This window comes from Theropithecus gelada, chromosome 10, assembly GCF_003255815.1.
Source record: "Theropithecus gelada isolate Dixy chromosome 10, Tgel_1.0, whole genome shotgun sequence".
Classification (NCBI taxonomy): Eukaryota; Metazoa; Chordata; class Mammalia; order Primates; family Cercopithecidae; genus Theropithecus; species Theropithecus gelada.
In genome coordinates, this window is record NC_037678.1 from 70,431,658 (window position 1) to 70,453,706 (window position 22,049).

At 47.5% G+C, this 22,049-nt stretch overlaps 1 protein-coding gene across 1 annotated transcript in view; it reads right to left on the reverse strand.

Annotated features, from left to right (window-relative positions):
* Positions 1–6,572: 6,572 nt before the first annotated feature.
* POFUT1 (protein O-fucosyltransferase 1) overlaps positions 6,573–22,049 on the reverse strand; it is a 32,328-nt gene continuing 16,851 nt past the window's right edge. Inside the window, exons 5-7 of the mRNA XM_025400314.1 lie at positions 16,717–16,909; positions 14,141–14,383; positions 6,573–10,752 (exon numbers count right to left, since the gene is read on the reverse strand). Of these exons, the coding sequence (XP_025256099.1) occupies positions 10,564–10,752; positions 14,141–14,383; positions 16,717–16,909 (625 nt within the window). The 3' untranslated portion in view covers positions 6,573–10,563. The remainder of the gene's footprint in view (positions 10,753–14,140; positions 14,384–16,716; positions 16,910–22,049) is intronic.

The window sequence follows — 22,049 nt, forward strand, 5'->3', positions numbered from 1 at the left end:
CCTGGGACCACAGGTGTACACCACTATGCCCGGCTAATTTTTTTTTTTTTGGACAGAGTCTCGCTCTGTTGCCAGGCTGGAGTGCAGTGGCGCAGTCTTGGCTCACTGCAACCTCCGCCTCCCGGGTTTAAGCAATGCTCCTGCCTTAGCCTCCCGAGTAGCTGGGAGTACAGGTGCACGCCACCACACCCAGCTAACTTTTTTGTATTTTTAGTAGAGACGGGGTTTCACCATGTTGGCCAGGATGGTCTTAATCTCTTGACCTTGTGATCTGCCAGCCTCAGCCTCCCAAAGTGCTGGGATTATAGGCGTGAGTCACTGTGCCCGGGTAATTTTTTTATTTATTTACTTATTTTGCAATGGAGTCTTGCTCTGTTGCCTAGGCTGGAGTGTGGTGGCACGATCTCAGCTCACTGCAACCTCTACCTCCCAGATTCAGGCGATTCTCCTGCCTCAGCCTCCCAAGCAGCTGGGATTACACGCACACACCATCACACCCGGCTAATTTTTGTAGTTTTAGTAGAGATGGGGTTTCACCACGTTGGCCAGGCTGGTCTCAAGCTCCTGACCCCAAGTGATCCACCGGCCTTGGCCTCCCAAAGCGCTGGGATTACAGGCATGAGCCACCGTGCCCGGCCCCAGCTAATTGTTTAAAAAATAAAAGTGGTTGGCCGGGCACGGTGGCTCAAGCCTGTAATCCCAGCACTTTGGGAGGCCGAGACGGGCGGATCACGAGGTCACGAGATAGAGACCATACTGGCTAACACGGTGAAACCCCGTCTCTACTAAAAAATACAAAAAACTAGCCAGGCGAGGTGGCGGGTGCCTGTAGTCCCAGCTACTCGGGAGGCTGAGGCAGGAGAATGGTGTGAACCCGGGAGGCGGAGCTTGCAGTGAGCTGAGATCCGGCCACTGCACTCCAGCCTGGGCGACAGAGCGAGACTCCGTCTCAAAAAAAAAAAAAAAAAAAAAGTGGTTACTTGGGCTGGGCACAATGGCTCATGCCTGTAATCCCTGCACTTTGGGAGCCCAAGGCAGGCAGATCACCTGAGGCCAGGAGTTGGAGACCAGCCTGGCCAACACGGTAAAACCCATCTCTATTAAAAATATAAAAATGAGCCAGGCGTGGTGGCACATGACTGTAATTCCAGCTACCTGGGAGGCTGAGGCATGAGAATCACTTGAACCTGAGAGGCGGAGGTTGCAGTGAGCTGAGATCGTGCCACTGCACTCCAGCCTGGGTGATGGAGTGAGACTGTCTTAAAAAACAAAACAAAACAAAAAAACAAAACAAAATTCTTTAATTATTGGATGATGAGAGTGTGGGTGAGTTTTTGTTTTGTTTTGTTTTTTGAGACAGGGTCTTGCTCTGTCGCCCAGGCTGGAGTACAATGGTGCTATCATGGATTACTACAACCTCCACCTCCTGGGCTCAAGTGATCCTCTCACCTCAGCCTCCTAACGTGCTGTGATTACAGGCATGATTCACTGCACTTGGCCTCACCTTTGGTTTTACAGGACTACAGGCACGTGCCATTATGCCTGGCTAATTTTCGTTTGTACTTTTTTTTTTTTTCTTTTGGTAGAGACAGGGTTTTGTCACATTGCCAGGCTGGTCTCAACTCTTAGGCTCAAACCATCCTTCCACATTGGCCTCCCAAAGTGCTGGGATCATAGGCATGAGCCACTGCGCCTGGCCCCAGCTAATTTTTCGTTATTTATTTCTTTTCTGTTTCTTCCCCACTAGAATGCCAGTACCATGGGAGGAAGACTTAATTCATAATGGTTCAATGTCTTAATTTGTATTCTCATTTTACAGATGTAGAACACTGAGTCTCATAATTACACACTGGATTAATTTTAAAGCTAGGCCTTGCACCCACACGCTTACACTACAAACCTAATGCCCTTTCCAAAGGGTGACCCAGTTCCAAAGTCCTCATTTTACAGTTGCAGAGGAGGCAAGAGTTTACAGAAGGCCAGGGCCTGCTGCAAAGAAGCAGTTCTCTGCCTCTTCCCATCCTCTGCCCCTACATCGTTGGCCTGGGTCCTTAACTCCCTCCAAGCCCTACTCCTCAGAAGCCTAATCCCTTGGAGGTGGGAGGGGGTTTCTCCTGCCAGCTCATCTCCCCAGCAGGCAAAGTGCTCAGAGTTCCTGTTTGCTTACTGGCAATAGCTGGGAGAAGATGGTCTCACTGTGAGCAAACACAACATTTAAAAGCCAGAGGGAGATGTAAAGGAAACTTACAGCAGGCAATGCCTAGCAGGGTTGCCAGAGCCCCAGTAATGCTTAATCCTTCATATTTGAGGCCCTCCTAAGACTGGCAAAGCATTTTCATGAACTTTGGACTCTCTCTGACAGCTTCATGCCAACTGCTGGTTCCTAGCTGAAGAATCTGAATTTCAGAAAGGTTATGCAATTTCGCTAAATAATAACGCATTTTTATTATCAACCATCTACTATGCATCAGGTACTGTGGCAATATTATTTATATATATCCGTGTGTGTGTGTGCATATATATATATATTTTTTGATGTAGTCTTGCTCTGTTGCCCAGGCTGGAGTGCAGTAGCACCATCACAATTCATTACAGCATCTGCCTCCTGGGCTCAAGTGATCCTCCCACCTCAGCCTCCTAAGTAGCTGCGACCACAGGCACACAGAACCACACCTGGCTAAATTTTTTATTTTTATTTTGTATTGATGGAATTTTGCCACATTGCTCAGGCTGTTCTTGATTTCTTGACCTCAGGTGATCCGCCTGCCTCGACCACCCAAAGTGCTGGGATTACAGGTGTGAGCCACTGTGCCTGGCCCATTCAACCCATGTATAACGGACGCCTTTTTTTTTTTTTTTTTTTTTTTTGAGATGGAGTCACTCTGTCACCCAGGCTGGAGGGCAGTGGCACAATCTCAGCTCACTGCAACCTCCGCCTCCTGGTTGATCAAGTGATTCTCCTGCCTCAGCCTCCCGAGTAGCTGGGATTACAGATGCCCGCCACCACACCCAGCTAATTTTTGTATTTTTAGTAGAGATGGGGTTTCACCATGTTGGTCAGTCTGGTCTTGAACTCCTGATCTCAGGTGATCTGCCCAGCTTGGCCTCCCAAAGTGCTGGGATTACAGGCGTGGGCCACCGCGCCCGGCCATAAAGGACACTTTTATAAACCAAGCACTGGGCTAGGCGCTGATGTTGGGAAATGCGTCCAGCATGGTCCCTATTCCTGCGGGACACTTCTGGTCCAGCTGGGGAAACAAGTTGGCAAATAATTTGGTCTGATGGGTGACATGACATGAGAGGCAGCACAACGCGTGGCTTTGGGGCACTGACTCGTGTGCCATGCTTCCAGGGCCCAAGTCCCAGCTCTCCCACTCACAGGCTCTACAACCTCAAGCTGGGTGCTTCAACCTCACTGGTTCTCAGTGCTCTTATCTGTAACATGAAGATAATAAGAAAAGCAACCTCTTAGGGCTATTCTCTAATGAGGTGAGTTAACTGATGTAAAGTGCTTAGAACACTGTAGCACATGGTAAATGATACATGTTAGTCATTTAATACATGCTACTTATTATTTGAGACAGGGTCTTCCTCTGTCCCAGGCTGGAGTACAGTGGCACAAACATGACTCACTGCAACCTCTTGGGCTCAAGTGATCCTCCCACCTCTGCCTCCTGAGTAGCTAGAATCATAGGTACTTGCCGCCATGCCTGGCTAATCTTTTGACTTTTGGTAGAGATGGGGGGATCTCACTTCATTGCTTAGGGTGGTCTCGAAATCATGGGCTCAAGCGATCCACCTGCCTCAGCCTCCCAAACTGCTGGGATTACAGGCGTGGACCACTGCACCCAGCCCATGTTACTTATTACAATTTCAAGGTTCTACGGGAGCTCAGAAAAGAATTTCATAGAATCTTGAAACATTTACGATATGTTTTAAGCAGAGGGAAAGCTTAGACAATAGTGTGGAGGTGTGAAGAGTGAGGAGAGTTTCTCTCACAAAAGCCCCTTGGATATTGTTTTGAGCTATCTTCAGGGGTTGGCTGAGTAAGGATCTCCCAAACTTTATCGTCATAATTCAAGCCACACCATTTACTTAATACTTTTTCTCTGAACCAACTCACTTTTTGTAAACTAAGTTTCTTAAAAGGAAACTTTAAATCACATTTTAAAACAGAAATACACAAGTACAAAAGATCAAAAAATGAATAAAATGGCTGGGTGCAGGGGCTCACTGTAATCCCAACACTTTGGGAGGCTGAGGCAGGAGGATCCCTTGAGGCCAGGAGTTCGAGACCAGCCTGGGCAACACGGCAAAACCCCAGCTCTACTAAAAATACAAAAATTAGCTGGTGTGGTGGCGCATGCCTGTGATCCCAGCTGCTTAGGAGGCTGAGGTGAAAGAATGTCTTGAGCCTGGGAGGTTGAGGCTGCAGTGAGCCAAGATTGAGCCACTGTACTCCATCCTGGGCAACAGAGTGAGACCCTGTCTCAATAAATAAATAAAAAATAAATAAATAAATAATTTACTTAGTAATAGTGTTACTAAATTCCAGCAAACTAAGATTGTCTGACTCTGAGGTCTACTCTGTTACAAGGACAGATTATTAGCAAGCAGTAGAGAGGAATTAATGACACGACAGCACTGAACTGAGACTTTCTCTTTGGGCATTGTTAGCAGGATTGAGAAAAACTGAAAAGATAATTTTTGCCTTCTGCCAGTGCCTGCCCAGGACCCCCTAAACCAGCTTGTGCAGTGTCAGAGAGGGGAAGACATCCCCCACACTGGAGATGAATGTCAAATGGATCAATGTGTTGCCAATTTTTTTTAGAAAGGTGGATTTTCCAGAGAAGGGTTTACCTGGTTATGCTTGGCATCCTGGGCTGATGATCAATAAAGGATTAGATGTAAAAACAAACCAAACCTGCTTGCCCTTAAATAATGTTATTTCAAGGGAAAGGTCTCAACCCTGAAATAAACCAGGTTTCAAGCAAGAATGTGAATTCATTTTGACAACAGAATCCAGAGTGTAGGATTTGCCTCCGGGCTATGGGTTTTCTTCTGTCAACTCCACTAAGGACAGAAGGAGAACTGAGGAGAGGAAGGATCTTTATTTTCAGGCCAGTGAAAGCTTATTATTGTTGTTGTTGTTGTTACTATTAATAGATTATTTGCTGAGCTTCTTTGAACAGAAAATGGAAATGAGAACTCAACTCTTTCTTCCTCCCTCTGTCCTTTCTCCTCTTTCTTCTTTGTTTCTTCTCTCTCCCCTCCCTTCCAGATTTGTGGAGATCTATGATGTTTCAGGACAGTGTTTCCAGCTTTGGTTCCATTGAACACCAGCGTCTCCATTTCTCCATCCAATCAGATACAGATTTTGAAAAATGGAATTCCCTTAATTTTGAAAAACTGAATTTCCTTTTTTTTCTCTCTCTGAGACAGGGTCCCACTCCAATGTCCAGGCTGGCGTGCAGTGGTGCCATCACGGCTCACTTTGCCTCGACCTCCTCCTGGGCTCAAGTGGTCCTCCCACCTCAGCCTCCTGAGTAGCTGGGACTACAGGTGCACACCACATGCCTGGCTAATTTTTGTATTTTTTGTAAAGACAGGGTTTCCCTATGTTACTGAGGCTGGTTTCGAACTCCTGGGCTCAAGCGATTGGCCTGCCTCAGCCTCCCAAAATGCTGGGATGACAGGAGTGAGCCACTGCTCCCAGGCTTCCCTTCCTTTTCTTATATATAAATTTGGTCTGACCCTAAAACAATGAGAGAGATTTGATCATCTGGTTGTAAAGCCCCTACCAATATACAGTAGGAGATGGAGGTCAATACAAACCGGGCAGCAGGCAGTTCCCAAAGCCACCTTGTTGACCACACCTGGTGGAACCCGTGAGGCTCACCAGGGAGGGGCTGCAGAGGTCTTCCATTACCATTGGCTGGCTGACCACGCAGTGAGAGCCCTACTTCCTTCAGATCAGTGTTGCTCAAGTTTTAGCCCCAGGAGAGCTTAAGAGCTTCCTGGGCTGCGTCCCCAGAGATCCTGACTCAGTGGTTCTGGGCGGCGGCCTGGGATTCTGCATTTCTAACAAGTTCCCGCAGGCGATGCTGATGCTGCTGGTCTGACGACCACAATTTCAGGTCTTGGGCCACTGGGCATCCAAATCACTTGCAGGTGCTTGTGAAAAGGCAGATTCCTGGGCATTACCCCCAAGACACTCTGATTCTCAGGTTCAGAGTGGCTCCTGGGAATCTGCCTTATCAACCAGCCCTGGAAGGAACCTCTGAAGTCCACCCTTTGAGAAGCACGCCTAGACCATTAGCACCTGTAATGCTGAGGTGAGGAATGCGGAGGTGAAGGGATTTGCTTCAAGGTCGTTCTGCAAGTCAGGGACAACTCCCTGGTGCCTGGGCCCTCAACCTTGGAGCACCCTGGACTCCTCTTTCCCTACCAGTCCACATTCAGCATGTCAGCAAATCCTGTTGGCTCTTCTTTCAAAACACGTTTAGGGTTTCCTTAAGACTCTAGCAAACAGACTTGGGTGTAGGAGAGTAAATTAAACTAGACTGGTAAAATGTGGGTCATTGTTGAAACTGTGAGTTCATTTTATTACTCACAATTTTAAATTTATATTTGAATTCTTCCATAACAAAATGTTTTAGGTGTTTGATCCAACAAATTCACTTCTGGGAATTTATCTTAGTCAACTTTTTTTTTTTTTTTTTTGCTTTCTGTCCAACAACTTTACTAATGAACATTTTAAATAAAGAAAAACTCTTACAAATAAAAATATTTTTTTCAAATAACCATAGTGAAAAACTAGGGACACATTAAGTCTCCTTTGTTTTTTTTGAGATGGAGTCTCGCTCTGTCGCCCAGGCTGGAGTGCAGTGGCACCATCTTGGCTCACTGCAACCTCCACTTCCCAGGTTCAAGCCATTCTCCTGCCTCAGCCTCCCAAGCAGCTGGGAATACAGGCATATGCCACCACGCCTGGCTACTATTATTATTATTATTATTTGTATTTTTAGTAGAGATAGTTCACCATGTTGGCCAGGCTGGTCTTGAACTCCTGACCTCAAGTGATCTGTCCATCTCGGCCTCCCAAAGTGCTGGGATTACAGGCATGAGCCACCGTACTTGGCCTAAATTCTCATAATAGGAAAACAATAAACTATGGAACACTCCTTGGCAGATTTTTGTATAATCAAGAGCATTTATCCAGGCTACATACCAACAGGGAAAACATGATACACTATTAAGTAAAACAATAGGACATTAATCTGTATATATTGCATAATTAAAACTATGTAAATATTTGTATCTTTGAAAAAGACTGAAAAACAATTATGTATGTTCAGAATTTAATCATTTCCCACTTCCTTCAATGCAATGGCCTTTGTCTCTTGGGAGAGGAGGGCACTGGAGTCCTAGTCTAGGGGTGCCCAGCACCCCAGTCTCTCACCTGCAACACTGTAACAGCCCTGCACTGGTCTCTCTGCTTTCACCTTTTCTCTCTCCAACCTCCTCGGCACTGGTCAGCTAGAGAGGTCCTTCAGAATGTGAATCAGCTCATGCCCCTCTTCTACTTAGAACCCTAGGAGGCTTCCCGTATCTCTCCAACTAAAAGCTGCCTGCCATGGCTGTCCAGGCTGCAGAATGTCAGCTCGCCTGCTCTGATCTGCTGCTCGGTTCCCTGCCTAAGCCTGCCTCTCCAGCCATGCTGGCCTCCTGGCTGCCCTTCAGGCACACACTCCAGTCTCAGGGCCTTTGCATGTGCTGTTTTCTCTGCCGGGAATGTGCTCCCTCCCTCCTTCATGGCAGTTCTTCAGAGAGGTCTTACCTGGGCTCCTTATCTAAAATAGATCCACTCCCTCTTTTTGCTCCCAAACTCTTTATATTTATTTATAGCACTTATCAACACCTCCCACAGTACATTTATTACATCTGCTACTTTCTAGAATGCAACTTCCTTGAGAACAAAGACTTTATGCTTGATTCTCTCCCACATTCCCAGTACCTAGCATAGAGCCTGACACATAGTAGGTGACCAACAAACACCTGCTGAATGACTGTTGTACTGAGTAACTATCCAATGGGGGCTGTAAGCTACATGTGGGCTTTTTTTTCTTGGGCAACCTCCCCTCCTTAATCCTTTTGGCATAGGCAGACTCACAGCAGGTACCCAACAGAAGGTAAGGTGGCTGATCATTTTTCCATAGGAGGCCGCCATGGCACACAGTGTGGAAAGTGCATTCTGTGAATTAGAGGAAGCAGAGCATGGCGGCTAATGGAACTGGCTCTGGGAGGTCAAACTCTGGCTTAACACCACAAGCTGGGCAGCCTTGGGAAAATTATGAGAATTCTCAGGGCATTAATTTTTCCTTGTGCAGAAAGAGAAGGATAATGACAGCTCCTATTTCCCAGGGCTGGGGAATAAATAAGAGAATGCCCATAAAGCACTTAGCAAGCACAGTGCCTGGCATGGAGGTGACAAGCAATGAGAGGCAGTCAAATTAATCAACAGCCACATTTGTGCCTTTGTCTCTTTCAAGTTTACAACGTGCTCTTATATACATGCTTTAGTTGATCTGGGACTTTGAACATTTTATAGGTAAGAAAATTGGGTCAGAGGAAAAAGTGCTAGCTCACAGAACACAACTGAATTTTGCTAGAACTTCTGGTGCTCTTTCTTTCAGAACACAAGTGATTATTACTGCTGATGTGAATCACGGTGATTTGGAGCCAGGTGTGCAGTCTCAGCTACCAGAGAGGCTGAGGCGGGAGGATCGCTTGAGCCTGGGAGGTCAAGGCTGTAGTGAGCCATGATCATGCCACTGCACTCCAGCCTGGGAGACAGACCAAGGCCCTGTCTTGGGGGAAAGAAACATTGGATGGCCCCACCGGAGTCCCAGACTCTAAAGTGTTTGCCTAGTGTAAGGCTGTGGATGGCAAATGAATTCCAAAATGAAATCAGCCAGCCAGCCACGGGCTTACAACCTAGCGGTGGCAGAGAGTATACAGTCTCCCTCATCTGCAGCTTTTTCTCTGGATGAGGCTTGAGAGCAAGTCTGGACAGGCAAACCATCTCTCAGTCCACCCAGGACTTAAAATACTTCATTGTTTTCCCAAAAGGGAAAAATAGCAAGGCCCTTTCTGTAGTTTCTCCTGCTTAGAGTTGGGTGGCAGCTCTATGCAGCAAATGTTGACTTTGGTGTTTGAGATCTTTGATACCCTGTGACCTCTGAGCTCTGACCCAGGCTGCCCCTGACAACAAAATGTTTCCTCCCACAGGTAATCAAGGGAGAAGGCCCAGCAAGGAGCTCTTGGCCTGGCTCAGTGGAGGCTCTGCCACCTTTCCAGGATCAAAAGCCAATGGAGGTGACATGGTGGGGAAAAGATCTACAGGGGTCAGACATGGAATTTTAGAACCACAAGGTTCTAAACCATGGGCTCTCAAGAGTCATGGATTATTAAAACTGCAGCATCTGAGAGACCAAAACACTCATGACTTAGAGCACCTTAAGCCTCATGGTGTTGGCAGAGATTACATCGGAAGGGAAGGGTCAAAAGGTGCTTCTCCACTGATAATTCTGATGGCTTCTGGGCGCTGGGCATCTTCTATGTGGTCAGAACCTTGGCAAATGTTCCCTTGTGAGAATATGGCCTGAAGGCTCCAGCTGCAGGAGGAGGCTGGGAGAACAGGCTTTGGATATCAACCTAATGCCAACATTCTACCAACCAGGCCCCACTGGGGCAAGAGATCAGAAGAGATTTGATGGTGCCAAGTTTGCAGTGGCCACCAATCACCAAAAGACTGTGAGAACAATACCATGATAGTCTGACTTAATGGTATGTGCTCCTTGCCAGGAACATGCTATGTGAGTGGCACTTGGTTGCCCACAGAGCGCTGCACAGCACTACAACCAATAACTTCCATTTGCATAGTGTTTACAACACAGGACAGTGTTCATCCCCCAAGCTCCAGAAATGGCCTAGGAAGTGGGGGACAACAATGGATCTGGCCAGGCAGTAGGGATGGCTCTTGAGGGCCACACTGGGGGACACCTTGAAAAGCTGCCAAAAGACTCACACCAGCCCCAGCCTCATCCACATTCAGTTAAGGTCACTTTAGGTACCTACGTTAATAGAATTCACTGATTTTCAAAAACTACAGAGAGTTCTAGGGTAGTCATGACCTTGTATCAAAATTATAGAAATCTCTCTATAAAAAAATCTCTCTGAAGAGTTCAGAATCCCAGGCTGCTCAGAGCAGAATGGACCGAAAGATGGAGGCTGGACTGCTTTGCCGGTGTGAGAAATTCCCAGAAGAGCAGGAAGTACGTGCAATGGGAGATGCTCCTGCTCCTAGGAACTTGGAAGTCCTACGCCCTGGGATATGGAACGTCTCCCTCCTCCAGGGGTCCCTGGCACTCTTCTCCATCTTTGCCAGGTGAGAAGAGGAGTTTGCAATCCCGGAGCACCTCTGGCTGCCAGGCCTGGCTGGAAGGAACAGCTCAGATTCTGGTCCCTCCAGGATCAGAGGGCCTGGTGCTCAGGCCAGAATCAGAACTCGTCCCGCAGCTGAGGGGGCCTGTCCATGCCGAAGAAAGAAGACGGCCTCCCCTGGAGGTCCCGCTCCCGCTTCACAAAGGCAGTGAAGGAGGAGACACAGTTGCCAATAAAGTGGTCGGCTTGGCCGAGGATGTACAGGTCCACCTGGGCCACCTCAGGCTTCAGGCTCACCACCTTCACCTGCAGGAGGAAGGGCAGAGCATATAAGCTGGGGTGGCTGCAGGCCAAGGCCTGCCATCCATACCCCCAACCTTCTTCCCTGGGCTGCAGTTATAGACACAAAAGGAGGGGCAGAGAGGAGGAAGATGTGGTTCAGTGACTGAGGGAAGCATTACCCAGCTGTTGCTTAGGCCCACCCCACCGTTCCCGCTCCAGGAGCCTCAGCTCCAAACAGACCATTCACGCCTTCATGCCTTCACTTGTGCTGTTCCCTCTGCCTGGAATGCTGTTTCTTCACCCGTTAAAATACCGACCAGACTTTTTTATTTTATTTATTTTTTAAGATAGGTTTTTGCTATACTGCCCAGGCAGGTCTTAACCTCCCAGGCTCAAGCAACCTCCCACCTCAGCCTCCCAAGTAGCTGGCACTACAGGTGTGCACCACCACGGATGTGGTTAATTTAAAACAATTTTTAAAGAGGAGAGGGTCTTGCTATGTTGCTCAGAATGGTACTGAACTCCAAGATTCAAGTGACCCTCCTGCCTCAGCCTCCCAAATAGCTGGGATTATAGGCATGAGCCACTGTGCCTGGCCTGACGAGACTCTTAAGGCTAAGCTCAAGTTCTGTTTTTCCTAAAGCCCTGGCCTGATGGTCTTCCCCACCAAACCATAGGGGAACAGAGAGCCCCACACCTTCCAGTCCTGGGCTGGATGCCTCCGTCTCCCATCTACCCCAAATCCAAGCCCAAGGTCTGTCCAATCTACCCCCGAGATATTCCCCAAAGGTAAACCCTTCTCTTGAGGGACCGCCACTCCTTGGGCCCGATCATCACGATCTCTTGCCTGATGGACTGCAACAGCCTCTTCCTGGTCCCCTCACTGCCTCTCCTGGTCTGCTCACCACAGAGCAGCCAGAAGAAACTTTTTGAGATAACCTTGCACCTGTCCTTCCCACCCTCCAAGTAATGATGCCCTACTGCCCTTCAGATATGGGTGACATATTGTGAACGTGGCCTACAAGGCCCTCGTTGGGCCTCTTCTTATCCCACCCCCATCATTCCTTGAGCTCCAGCCCCTACCCAGGCTCCTGCCCTCCTCAGGACCTTTGCGCATGTTGTGCCATTCAGGGTGCACCTCCCTTTACCTGGTTAGCTCCTAGCTCTCCTTCGCACCTCGGCTTCAGTGGTGCCTCCTTGGGGAAGCGCTCCCTGGCCCTCCAGCCTAGGCCAGAGTCCTCTGCTCTTCACTCTTGCAGAACCCTGCTGCTCTACTTTGGAGCACACATCTCTGCTTATAGTTTCCACTCCTTAGTGATTCTCTGATTAGCATCATCTCCTGCCCCTGACTGGGGCTAGAGCTGTGTCGGTTTGCTCTCCACTGCTGGCCAGGTGCAGCACAGAGCCTGCCCCAGGAAAAATCTGGTGAGTGGACAGGTGAATGAATGGACCTGCCCATCTCTCTAGCAAGCTCCTGAACCTACCTTGTGACACACGTTATTAGCTCCCTGCAGTCTCTTTTCCTGGGTCTAGAATGTGAGCCCTGGAGGGCGGGACCACATTTTATTTATTGGTACCCCTACTCAGCACTGGACCAGCTTAATGGAGGAGCAAGGCTTAGTTCAGGATAAGGGTGGCCTCTGAACCCATGGAGAAGGGAGTTGAGGGGTGGGGAGGGACGAGAAGACTGGCACAGGGACAGGAAATAGAAAATGGCAAGAGATTCAAGGTGCAACAGATACAGACTCCAAAAACTCACAAAAAAACTCCCTGGGACTCTCCAAATGCTTCAGCTTAGTACAGAGGTAGTTGGGGGTTGTAGGTAGGTGAGGGGAATGTGGGCAGAGTTGGGGCTGAAAGTGCTTTGCTGTTCCACAGAGATTTCTGATGTAACAAGAATCATCATCCTGCTATCTGGATTGTAGCAAAGAAATAATACCAGTTTAATCATGGCCAAAATCCCCCAAACAATTCCACTCACATTCTGAAACTTACCCACTCTGTGTCATGCCCATTATAATTAGCTCTGGGACTGCTTGGGTAAACTCTATCCTTTCTTGGGACATTGGTTTCCTCAGCCATAAAAGAAGGTTTGGGTTAGACGACCCCTGAGGTCTCTCAGCTCTGATTTTCTCTTAATTGTATCTTTCTTCTGTATTTATTTATTTAATAGAGATGGGGTCTTGTTATGTTAGGCCGGGCTAGTCTCGAACTCCTGGCCTCAAGCAATTCTCCTGCCTTGGCCTGGGATTACAGGCACGAGCCACTGTGCCCAGTCCCAGCTCTGATTTTCTGTTCAGTGGGTGGGGAGGAGATTAGAATGTGCTGTCTTAGCACTTCCTCTCTGCACTGGAGCTTCCTGTGTATTTGGGGTGAGAGAGAAGGGGAGGCCCTTGATATAAAGCCAATGGCACCCAGTGTCTGCCTCCTAAGGCCTGCACAGCATTTACGGTTTTCACTCATCCTACAAAGTCCTATGGAATGCTTAATACTAATTCAGTCATTTTATCAATACGTACTCACTCATTACCTGAGTATTACTCTTCACTGATACAGTAAGCACTGACCAATAACATTCTAGTATTTACTCATGTACTGAATACTCACTATTCATGGCTTCTTCAAGGGTTTATAAGCACAAAGATCCTTTGCTTCCTTCATCAGCCACCAATTTCTACTATTGATGATAGTTAACTTTATTGAGCACTTACTCTGTAGCAGGAACTGTTTCAATTTCTTTACATCTGACCTTCACAACTGCCCTGTGAGATAGGTATTGTTCAATCCCATTTTATAGATGAGGAAACAGAAGCACAGAGAGGTCAAATAGCTTTTTCAAGGCTGCACAGTGGGTAAATTCAAGTTCTCTGACTCCAGAGTCTCTTGTTATTAACTCCTCCACTATACTGGATCTCTCCCCAGAGCCCATTCTCTACATCCTCATTCAACAAACTGACTGCCTACTAAGTGTCAGGCACTGTCCTAGACACTGGTGATGGTAAAGCAGGGTTTCAGTCCCAAAGAGGTTGAAGCACCAGGCTAGACACCAACGAATGTAATAGTAAGTCAGCCTTGGATCCTGCCTTCAAGGAGCCCACAGCTCCTGGGAGGAAATAAGACATGGTTCGACACCAGTCTCATACAGTCCAGAAAGTGCCCAAGAGAAGAAATGATACAGGGCTGAGAAGGTCCCAGTGGGGACACGCGAGCTCCAGGAGCGGACGAAAACCTGGAAAGACTGTGGAGGAGGCCTCTGAGCTGGGGTTTGAAGGAAGGTAGGAACTGGAGAGGAATGGTAGATCCAGGCAAAAGGCTTGTAGGGGAGCCCATGAAGCATGCAGTGGGCAGTGGGACCACCCTGACTCCTCCTTTCATTCCCTTCCTGCTGCACTCCCACCTGGCCCGCACATACCTTCCCTTTGAAGAACTGTTGGAGCTCAGGCACATAACTCTCGGAATCAGTAGCAACATAGACTGACTGGGCATCCAGTAACTTCACCCAGAGCTTCACAGCCCTCTGGATCTCCTTCAGGTCAGGCAGGCACATAGTCATCGTGAGGGGGGCCGCTGTGCTGCGGCTGTAGCCCACACACTGCGGAGAGGCCATGAAGTGCGAGCCTGCAGTCCCGTCCTTCAGCATAGCACAGGCATTTTTCTATGGGGGGCAGGGAACAGGGTTAAATACTGGCAACTGCCCTGGTAAGTGGAAAAAGACAGGCTATACAGGAAGACCCTAATTACTTTTTTTTGCGATGGAGTCTCACTCTGTTGTCCAGGTTGGAGTGCAGTGGTGTGATCTCTGCTCACTGCAACCTCCGCCTCTCGGGTTCAAGCAATTCTCCTGCCTCAGCCTCCCGAGTAGCTGGAACTATAGGCACCTGCCACCATGCCCAGCTAATTTTTGTATTTTTAGTAGAGATGAAGTTTTGCCATGTTGGCCAGGATGGTCTTGAACTCCTGACCTCAGGTGACCCGCCCGCCTTGGCCTACCAAAGTGCTGAGATTACAGCCATGAGCAGCTGTGCCTGGCCTAACTACGCTTTTTTTTTTTTTTTTTTTGAGACAGAGTCTCGCTCTGTCACCCAGGCTGGAGTGCAGTGGTGTGATCTCGGCTCACTGCAAGCTCTGCCTCCTGGGTTCATGACATTCTCCTGCTTCAGCCTCCCGAGTATCTGGGACTACAGGCGCCTGCCACCACGCCTGGCTAATTTTTTTGTATTTCTAGTAGAGACAGGGTTTCACCATGTTAGCCAGGATGGTCTCTATCTCCTGACCTCGTGATCCGCCCACCTCGGCCTCCCAAAGTGCTGGGATTACAGGCGTGAGCCACTGTGCCCTGCCCCTAACTACATTTTTAAAGAAAACATTGAGGACCAGGCGCAGTGCCTCGCACCTGTAATCCCAGCATCTTGGGAGGCCTAGAGCTAGGCTGATGGCTTGAGCTCAGGAGTTGGAGACCAGCCTGGGCAACATGGCAAAACCCCATCTCTACAAAAAATACAAAAATTAGCCAGGTGTGGTGACGTGTGCCTGAGGTCCTAGCTACCCAGGAGGCTGAGGTGGGAGGACCAGGTGAGCCCAGAAGGTGGAAGCTGCAGTGAACTGTGATTTTGCCACTGCACTCCAGCCTCGGTGACAGAGTCTGGAGACCCTGTCTCAAAAAAAGCACTGAGGGAGGAAATGCACCAAGAGTTAACAGTGGTTATTTCTGGGTGGTGGGATATTGGCTTTTTGAAACAAAAATTATTTTGCTTGGTCTTACTGCATTATCTGGGACATTCACTGAATTCTGAACAGTGGCAGTGCTAACAGGCAGCCTTATCTGATTCCCAACTACAGTGGGAACACTTCCAACAGCTCCCCAGGAGGTATGCCATCTGCTGCGGTTTTGAGAGATAGCCTTTATCAAGGTAAGGTGGGTCCATTCTATTTCTGGTTGGTTATGAGTTTTTATCATGAACAGGTGGTGACTTTTATCAAATGCTTTCTTGGCCTCTATTGAGATGATCATATGATTTTTCTTCTTTGGGTGTTAATATAGTAAATTTCATTACATTCTTGTGATAGATTTTACATGTTTGTGTTGTGTGCTAATATGTTATTGGGTTTGACCTGTTAATATTTCACTTAGGATCTATGCATTTGTGTTCATAAGCGAGAATAGGCTATAATTTTCTGAGCTGACCTTATCTGAGTTTGGTATTAGTGTTATGCTAGCTTTATAAAAAATAGCATCTTATATCTCTTCATGTTGTAGGAAAGTATAGATGGGAATTACTATTCCTTGAATGTTTGGTTGGAGCCACTCATAAAATATCCTGGGTCTGGCTCCCTTTCTTTGTGGGGGTGGGGGGAAAGGGGAGAGTTTAGTGGGTAAATGTAAGATTACCTCATCAATCAGCTATGAGTTAATTTTAATTTTAGTATTTTTCAAGTTTTTTGCAATGAGCATTTCTAACATATCTACGTATCTTCTTAAGTCAATTAAGGCAACAGTCTACACTGATTCTGTTATTTTCACACAGAGGTGAAAACCTCATTGGAATACGAGGACTCTGCACATTTAAACAGCCTCCAAATTCTGGAAGGATGACATCTTCATTTCTTGGGAGCCACGCCTCATCTCCATAGTTTGTTTTTCAATACGGAGTCTACTAGCCAGACACTGAGCTAGGACAGGGGACTCCTGGACTGTGGCCTCTTTATGGCTTGCTGCCTGACCTGGGGCCTGGCGTGATTTCTCAGTTTACCTATCTGTAAAATGAGGATAAAACAGCGGCTGCTACAGTGAGAGCTGGCCGGCAGGCACTCCGGAGTTACATTTTGATGTGTACTGCAGTGGGATGATGGGACACAATCCCATGAACCAGGCCAAGCAAGAGCTCTCTGCTCTGGCTGGGATGCAGGGCCAATCCCTACAGGCCGGGGCCCGGGCCCTGCTCAGGGACACATCCAAGTTAGCTAGTGAGAGAGGAAGGGGGAAGTTACCCAGTCAGAGCCAATACGTAGATGAATGCCCACATAGGGCCGGACAAGGTGGGCGTGAATCTGGGCTTCTCCCGTCCTCACCATTTCGTCTGACCATACCATGTACTTCTGCAGTGGTCTGTGTTCCTCCAGGACAGGGAACTGGGCCGGGGCTCCCGGCAGGGCAAGCACCGGATGTTCCTTTGGAGAAAATCTAGACAGGAGATGGAATGAGGGAAGTCAGAGGACGCACAGAGAGCCTGGCTGCCACCCCCACGGAAAAAAGGATGGTGTTGCACCATGCCCCAGAGACCCTGCGGAGGGGCCCCTGTAACATGCAAGAAGCACGAGAGGTTGTGAAATACCAACGGGCTGATAAGGAACCTTGGTGGCGGCGGCAACAGGCACAATATGCAATACTGTCCCGCCACAGGGAATTTACAACCTCTTTGCTTGTTTAACAATTAAAACTTTACAGTAGAGCATTCCAACCTTTTATATGTCACGCTGGCTTCCAATCTGTGGTGCGGTAATTCACTCCAGGGTGGGGTGTCTGGACCAAGCCTTTGCCCTTTTACCTACACGGCGGGACTGGGACGTGCAGCTGCTTACAGAAGCAACAGCCAGGTCACACTCACAGGGACTATGTACACTGGATTTGAATCGTTCATTCAACACTTAAAAAACATTTATTGATTGCCTACTATGTATTGGGGCCTGGGGGAAAACAAGACAGGAAGGGTCCCTGCGCTATGGAAGGGAGCAGAGGTCTGCAGGTGCCCCTATCACACCCTCCCAAGCCCCTGCTTCCTCCTTCATACACAGTACACCTCATAATTATTTCACATCTGTTTCTGCTGTGGGAAGGCAGTGGTTACAGTGTGCGCAGAATAGTGTCTGGCATACCCAAGAGCTCGGTAAATATTTTTATTTTTCTTTTTTGAGACAGGGTCTTGCTGTCACCCACACTGGAGTGTACTGGCTCACTGCAACCTCCGCTACAGGCTCCAGAAAAGACCCTCCCACCTCAGCCTCCTGAGTAGCTGGGACTACAGGTACGTGCCACCAGGCCCAGCTAATTTTTTATATTTTTTTATAGAGATGGGGTTTCACAATGTTGCCCAGGTTGGTCTCGAACTCCTGGATTCAAGTGATCTGCCTACTTAGGCCTCCCAGTGTTGGGATTACAGGTGTGGGCCACCGCACCTGGTCAATATTTCTTGACTGAACAAATGAGGAGCAAACCTGTGTTCCCTCTTCAGCTAAACCCAGACTACATCTCAGCAACATGAAACACCTTGCTGTTCCATGTTCACAATGCACTTTCAAGTTCTAGATCTCTGTATACTTCTCTCCAGCTGGAGTGGGGAAGTGCCTTCCGCCAGCCAAAATCCTTTCCTTAAAAGTATGAAATGGGAACAGCCATTCTGGAAAACAGTTTGGCAGTTAGGTGTGCAGTTACCTCATGACCCAGCAATTGTACTCTTAGGCATTTATCCAAGAAAAATGAAAACTTACGTTCACACAAGCCTATATACCAATGTCCCTTGCAGCTTTATTCACAAAATAGTCCCCAACTGGAAACAACCCAGATGTCACTCAACAAGTAAATGGCTAAACACACTGCAGTACACCTGTATCATGGAATATGAACCCCACCAAAATAAGGAACACACTATCAATACAGGCAACAATTTGGATGATGTCAAGGGAATTATCCTTGGGTCAGGGAGGGTAGGCAATCTCAAAGGTTATGTATTGCATGGTTCCATTTATATAAACATTTTAAAATGATAACATGGAGAAGAGAACAGAAATGGAGAAGAGATTACTGGTTGGCAGAGGTTAGGAATGGGGTGTATATGTTTAGGGAGGTGGGTGTGGTTATAAACTGGCAACACAAGGATCCTTGTGATAATGGAACCGTTCAATGTCTTAACTATGGTAGTGGATACATAAACCCACACACAATAAAATTGCACAGAACTAAATACATACACATACACACACACACACACACACACACACACACAGAGGCATGCGCTCAGAAGTAAGTACAAGAAAACTGAGTAAGATGGGTGAATTGTATCAATGTCAGTATCCTGGTTGTGATACTGTACTATAGTTTTGCAAAATGTTACCATTGGGGGAAATTGGGTAAAGGCTACATGGGAGGTTGCTGTCTTATTTCTTACAACTGTATATAAATGTACAATGACCCTAATGAAAATTTCAAGTAAGAATTATGAAATATTTCAAACCATTCAGGCAAATACAGAAAATAATTTAATAATTTATATACCCATGACCCAAATCAGCAGATACTAACTTTGCTTTGTTTCAGGCTTAAAAAAACAAAACAAAACAAAACAAAACATACACACACCTAAATACAAGCTCATCCTGCCATCATCCTTCCCAGAGGGTAATGTGTTTTAATGTATGCTTACACTTTTACTATAGGCATCAAAAAGGAGGGGAGGGTTCTTCTGAGTGCTTTCTATGGACTGAAATGATGAAGAATGTAGATTAAGCCAGAATGCTTTGTTCCAACGTTGACTATGCCACTAACTAACTTGGGCAGGTGACTTCACCACTCTGTGCCTTAGTTCCTCATCCATATAATAGAGATAACAGATAACAGTTCCCACATCATAAAGCTGTTTTTTTTTTTTTTTTTTTAAATTGTGGTTGGGTGTAGTGGCCACTCCTGTAATCCCAGCACTCTGGGAGGCTGAGGTGGGCAGATCACTTGAGCCCAGGAGTTCAAGACCAGCCTGGGCAACATGGCAACACCCCATCTATCCAAAAAAATCAAAAAATTAGCCGAGTGTTGTGGTGTGTGCCCGTGGTCTCAGCTACCTAGGAGACTACGTGGGAAAACAGCTTGAGCCTGGAAGGTTGAGGCTGCAGTGAGCCATGATTGTGCCACTGAACTCCAGCCAGGGTGACAGGGTGAGACCTTGTCTCAAAAAAATAAAAAAAAGTTGGCTAGGCGTGGTGGCTCATGCCTGTAATCCCAGCACTTTGGGAGGCCAAGATGGGCCGATCACGAGGCTGGGAGATTGAGACCATCCTGGCTAACACAGTGAAACCCCACCTCTACTAAAAATATAAAAAATTAGCCAGGCGTGGTGGCGGGCGCCTGTAATCCCAGCTACTTGGGAGGCTGAGGCAGGAGAATAGCAAACCCAGGAGGCGGAGCTTGCAGTGAGCCGAGATCGCGCCACTGCACTCCAGCCTGGGTGACAGAGCGAGACTCTGTCTCAAAAAAAAATAATAAACAAAAAATAAAAAAGTTGTATATATTTAAGATATACAATATGATATTTTGATATACGTGTATATAGTTAAATAATTAGTACAGTCAAGCTAATTAATATATTCATTTATAGGGCTGAGAGGATTAATGTATTAAAGCAAAGCACTTAGAACAGTACCTTGGCACACAGAAAGCTCTCAGAGAATGCTAGCTCTCATCATCATCATCACATTGCATATAACCTAGTTAAAGGTTACATACAAATCTAATCAACTTTTTAAAAATTCAACTTTATGTTTTAGAGACTTGGCCATGTTGATCATGTGGATCATGTGGTTGTATTGGCTTCTCTAAAAGCTTTCCATTTTGTACAAATAAACTGCAATTTACCTACCTATTTTCCTCTTGCTGGACAGTGAGGTCGTTCCAATCTTTCCCTCACACAACAGTGCTCTGACAGACATGCCACTCATTCTCCACACCCAACACAGACCGCTTGCTCAGCAAACACCTTCCACACCTCCAAGGTCAGTCAGAACTCCCAAGCCTCACCTCCTTAGGGAGGGTTTCCTGTCCCACTTCTCTTGCTGCCTTCTGCACAACGATATGCCCCGCAGCCATCTTCCCCGTCCATGGAACTGTCAGCTGGTGAGGCTGGGAACCTGAGCAGCCTGTTTGCCATTGCTCCCACATACACTATCCAAGGCCTGTGTCACTTACACAGGCTTTGGACCAGTGACAAGAAAGTGTTCCTTGGGCCGGGCGCGGTGGCTCAAGCCTGTAATCCCAGCACTTTGGGAGGCCGAGACGGGCGGATCACGAGGTCAGGAGTTCGAGACCATCCTGGCTAACACGGTGAAACCCCGTCTCTACTAAAAAAAAAAATACAAAAAACTAGCCGGGCGAGGTGGCGGGCGCCTGTAGTCCCGGCTACTCGGGAGGCTGAGGCAGGAGAATGGCGTAAAAACCCGGGAGGCGGAGCTTGCAGTGAGCTGAGATCCGGCCACTGCACTCCACCCTGGGCGACACAGCGGGACTCCGTCTCAAAATAAAAAAAAAAAAAAAAGAAAGTGTTCCTTGATGGTCCAGCTGGGTGACACTTGTCTTGCTAGACTCCAGTTTTTTTCTTTTTTTGAGATGGAGTCTCGCTCTATCTCCCAGGATGGAGTGCAGTGGTGTGATCTCGGCTCACTGCAACCTCCGCCTCCCTGGTTGAAGTGATTCTCTTACCTCAGCCTCCTGAGTAGCTGGGATTACAGGCACGTGTCACCATGCCCGGCTAATTTTTGTATTTTTAGTAGAGATGAGTTTTCACCATGTTGCCTGGGCTGGTCTCGAACTCCTGATCTCAGATGATCCACCCGCCTCAGCCTCCAAAAGTGCTGGGATTACAGGCGTGAGCCACCATGCCCGGCCTAGACTCCAGTTTTGTTTATATACATAACTGTGACTTGTTTATTGGGCCTCATTATGTGACAGGCAATGCTCCGATTGCTGATGTATATTAAGTCATTTGATTTTCACAAGAGCTCTGGGAGGGAAGTGTACTGTCATTCTCATTTTACAGATAAGGAAACTGAGGTACAGAGGTTATGTAACATGCCCAAGGTTGCACAGCCAGGAATTGGTGGAGCCAGGATTTAAATCCAGGCAGTGTGCTCCAGATCCTACATTCTTAACTACTACCCCTCACTCCCATCTCCTCCACCCCTGACAATGAGCTGAGTCTGTGGCTTAATCTGATTCCCAGCCCCAGCACAGGCCTTATCCCATGGTAGGCATGATAAATTTTTTAGAATAAATGAGAAAGATTTCGGGACCTCACCAGAAAGACCAGATCAGGCTGTCAGGCGTTAGAAAAGGAAGGAACTCGTATTACCTGAGTACCTACTAAGGGCCAGGTCTTCAGCTAATCTTTCAGATGCTACCTCAAAGGATTTTCAAAGGAAAACCAGAGTAGATCTCCCAGAGGGGCTGGAACATTGGGATAAATCCAGGGTGTGCGCCCCCCCGGCCACCCTCCGACCTCTTGGAAAGCACCTGCAGTCAACCTTTGGTGAATTCCAGACTTGGAATGTATGTCCCCTCTACC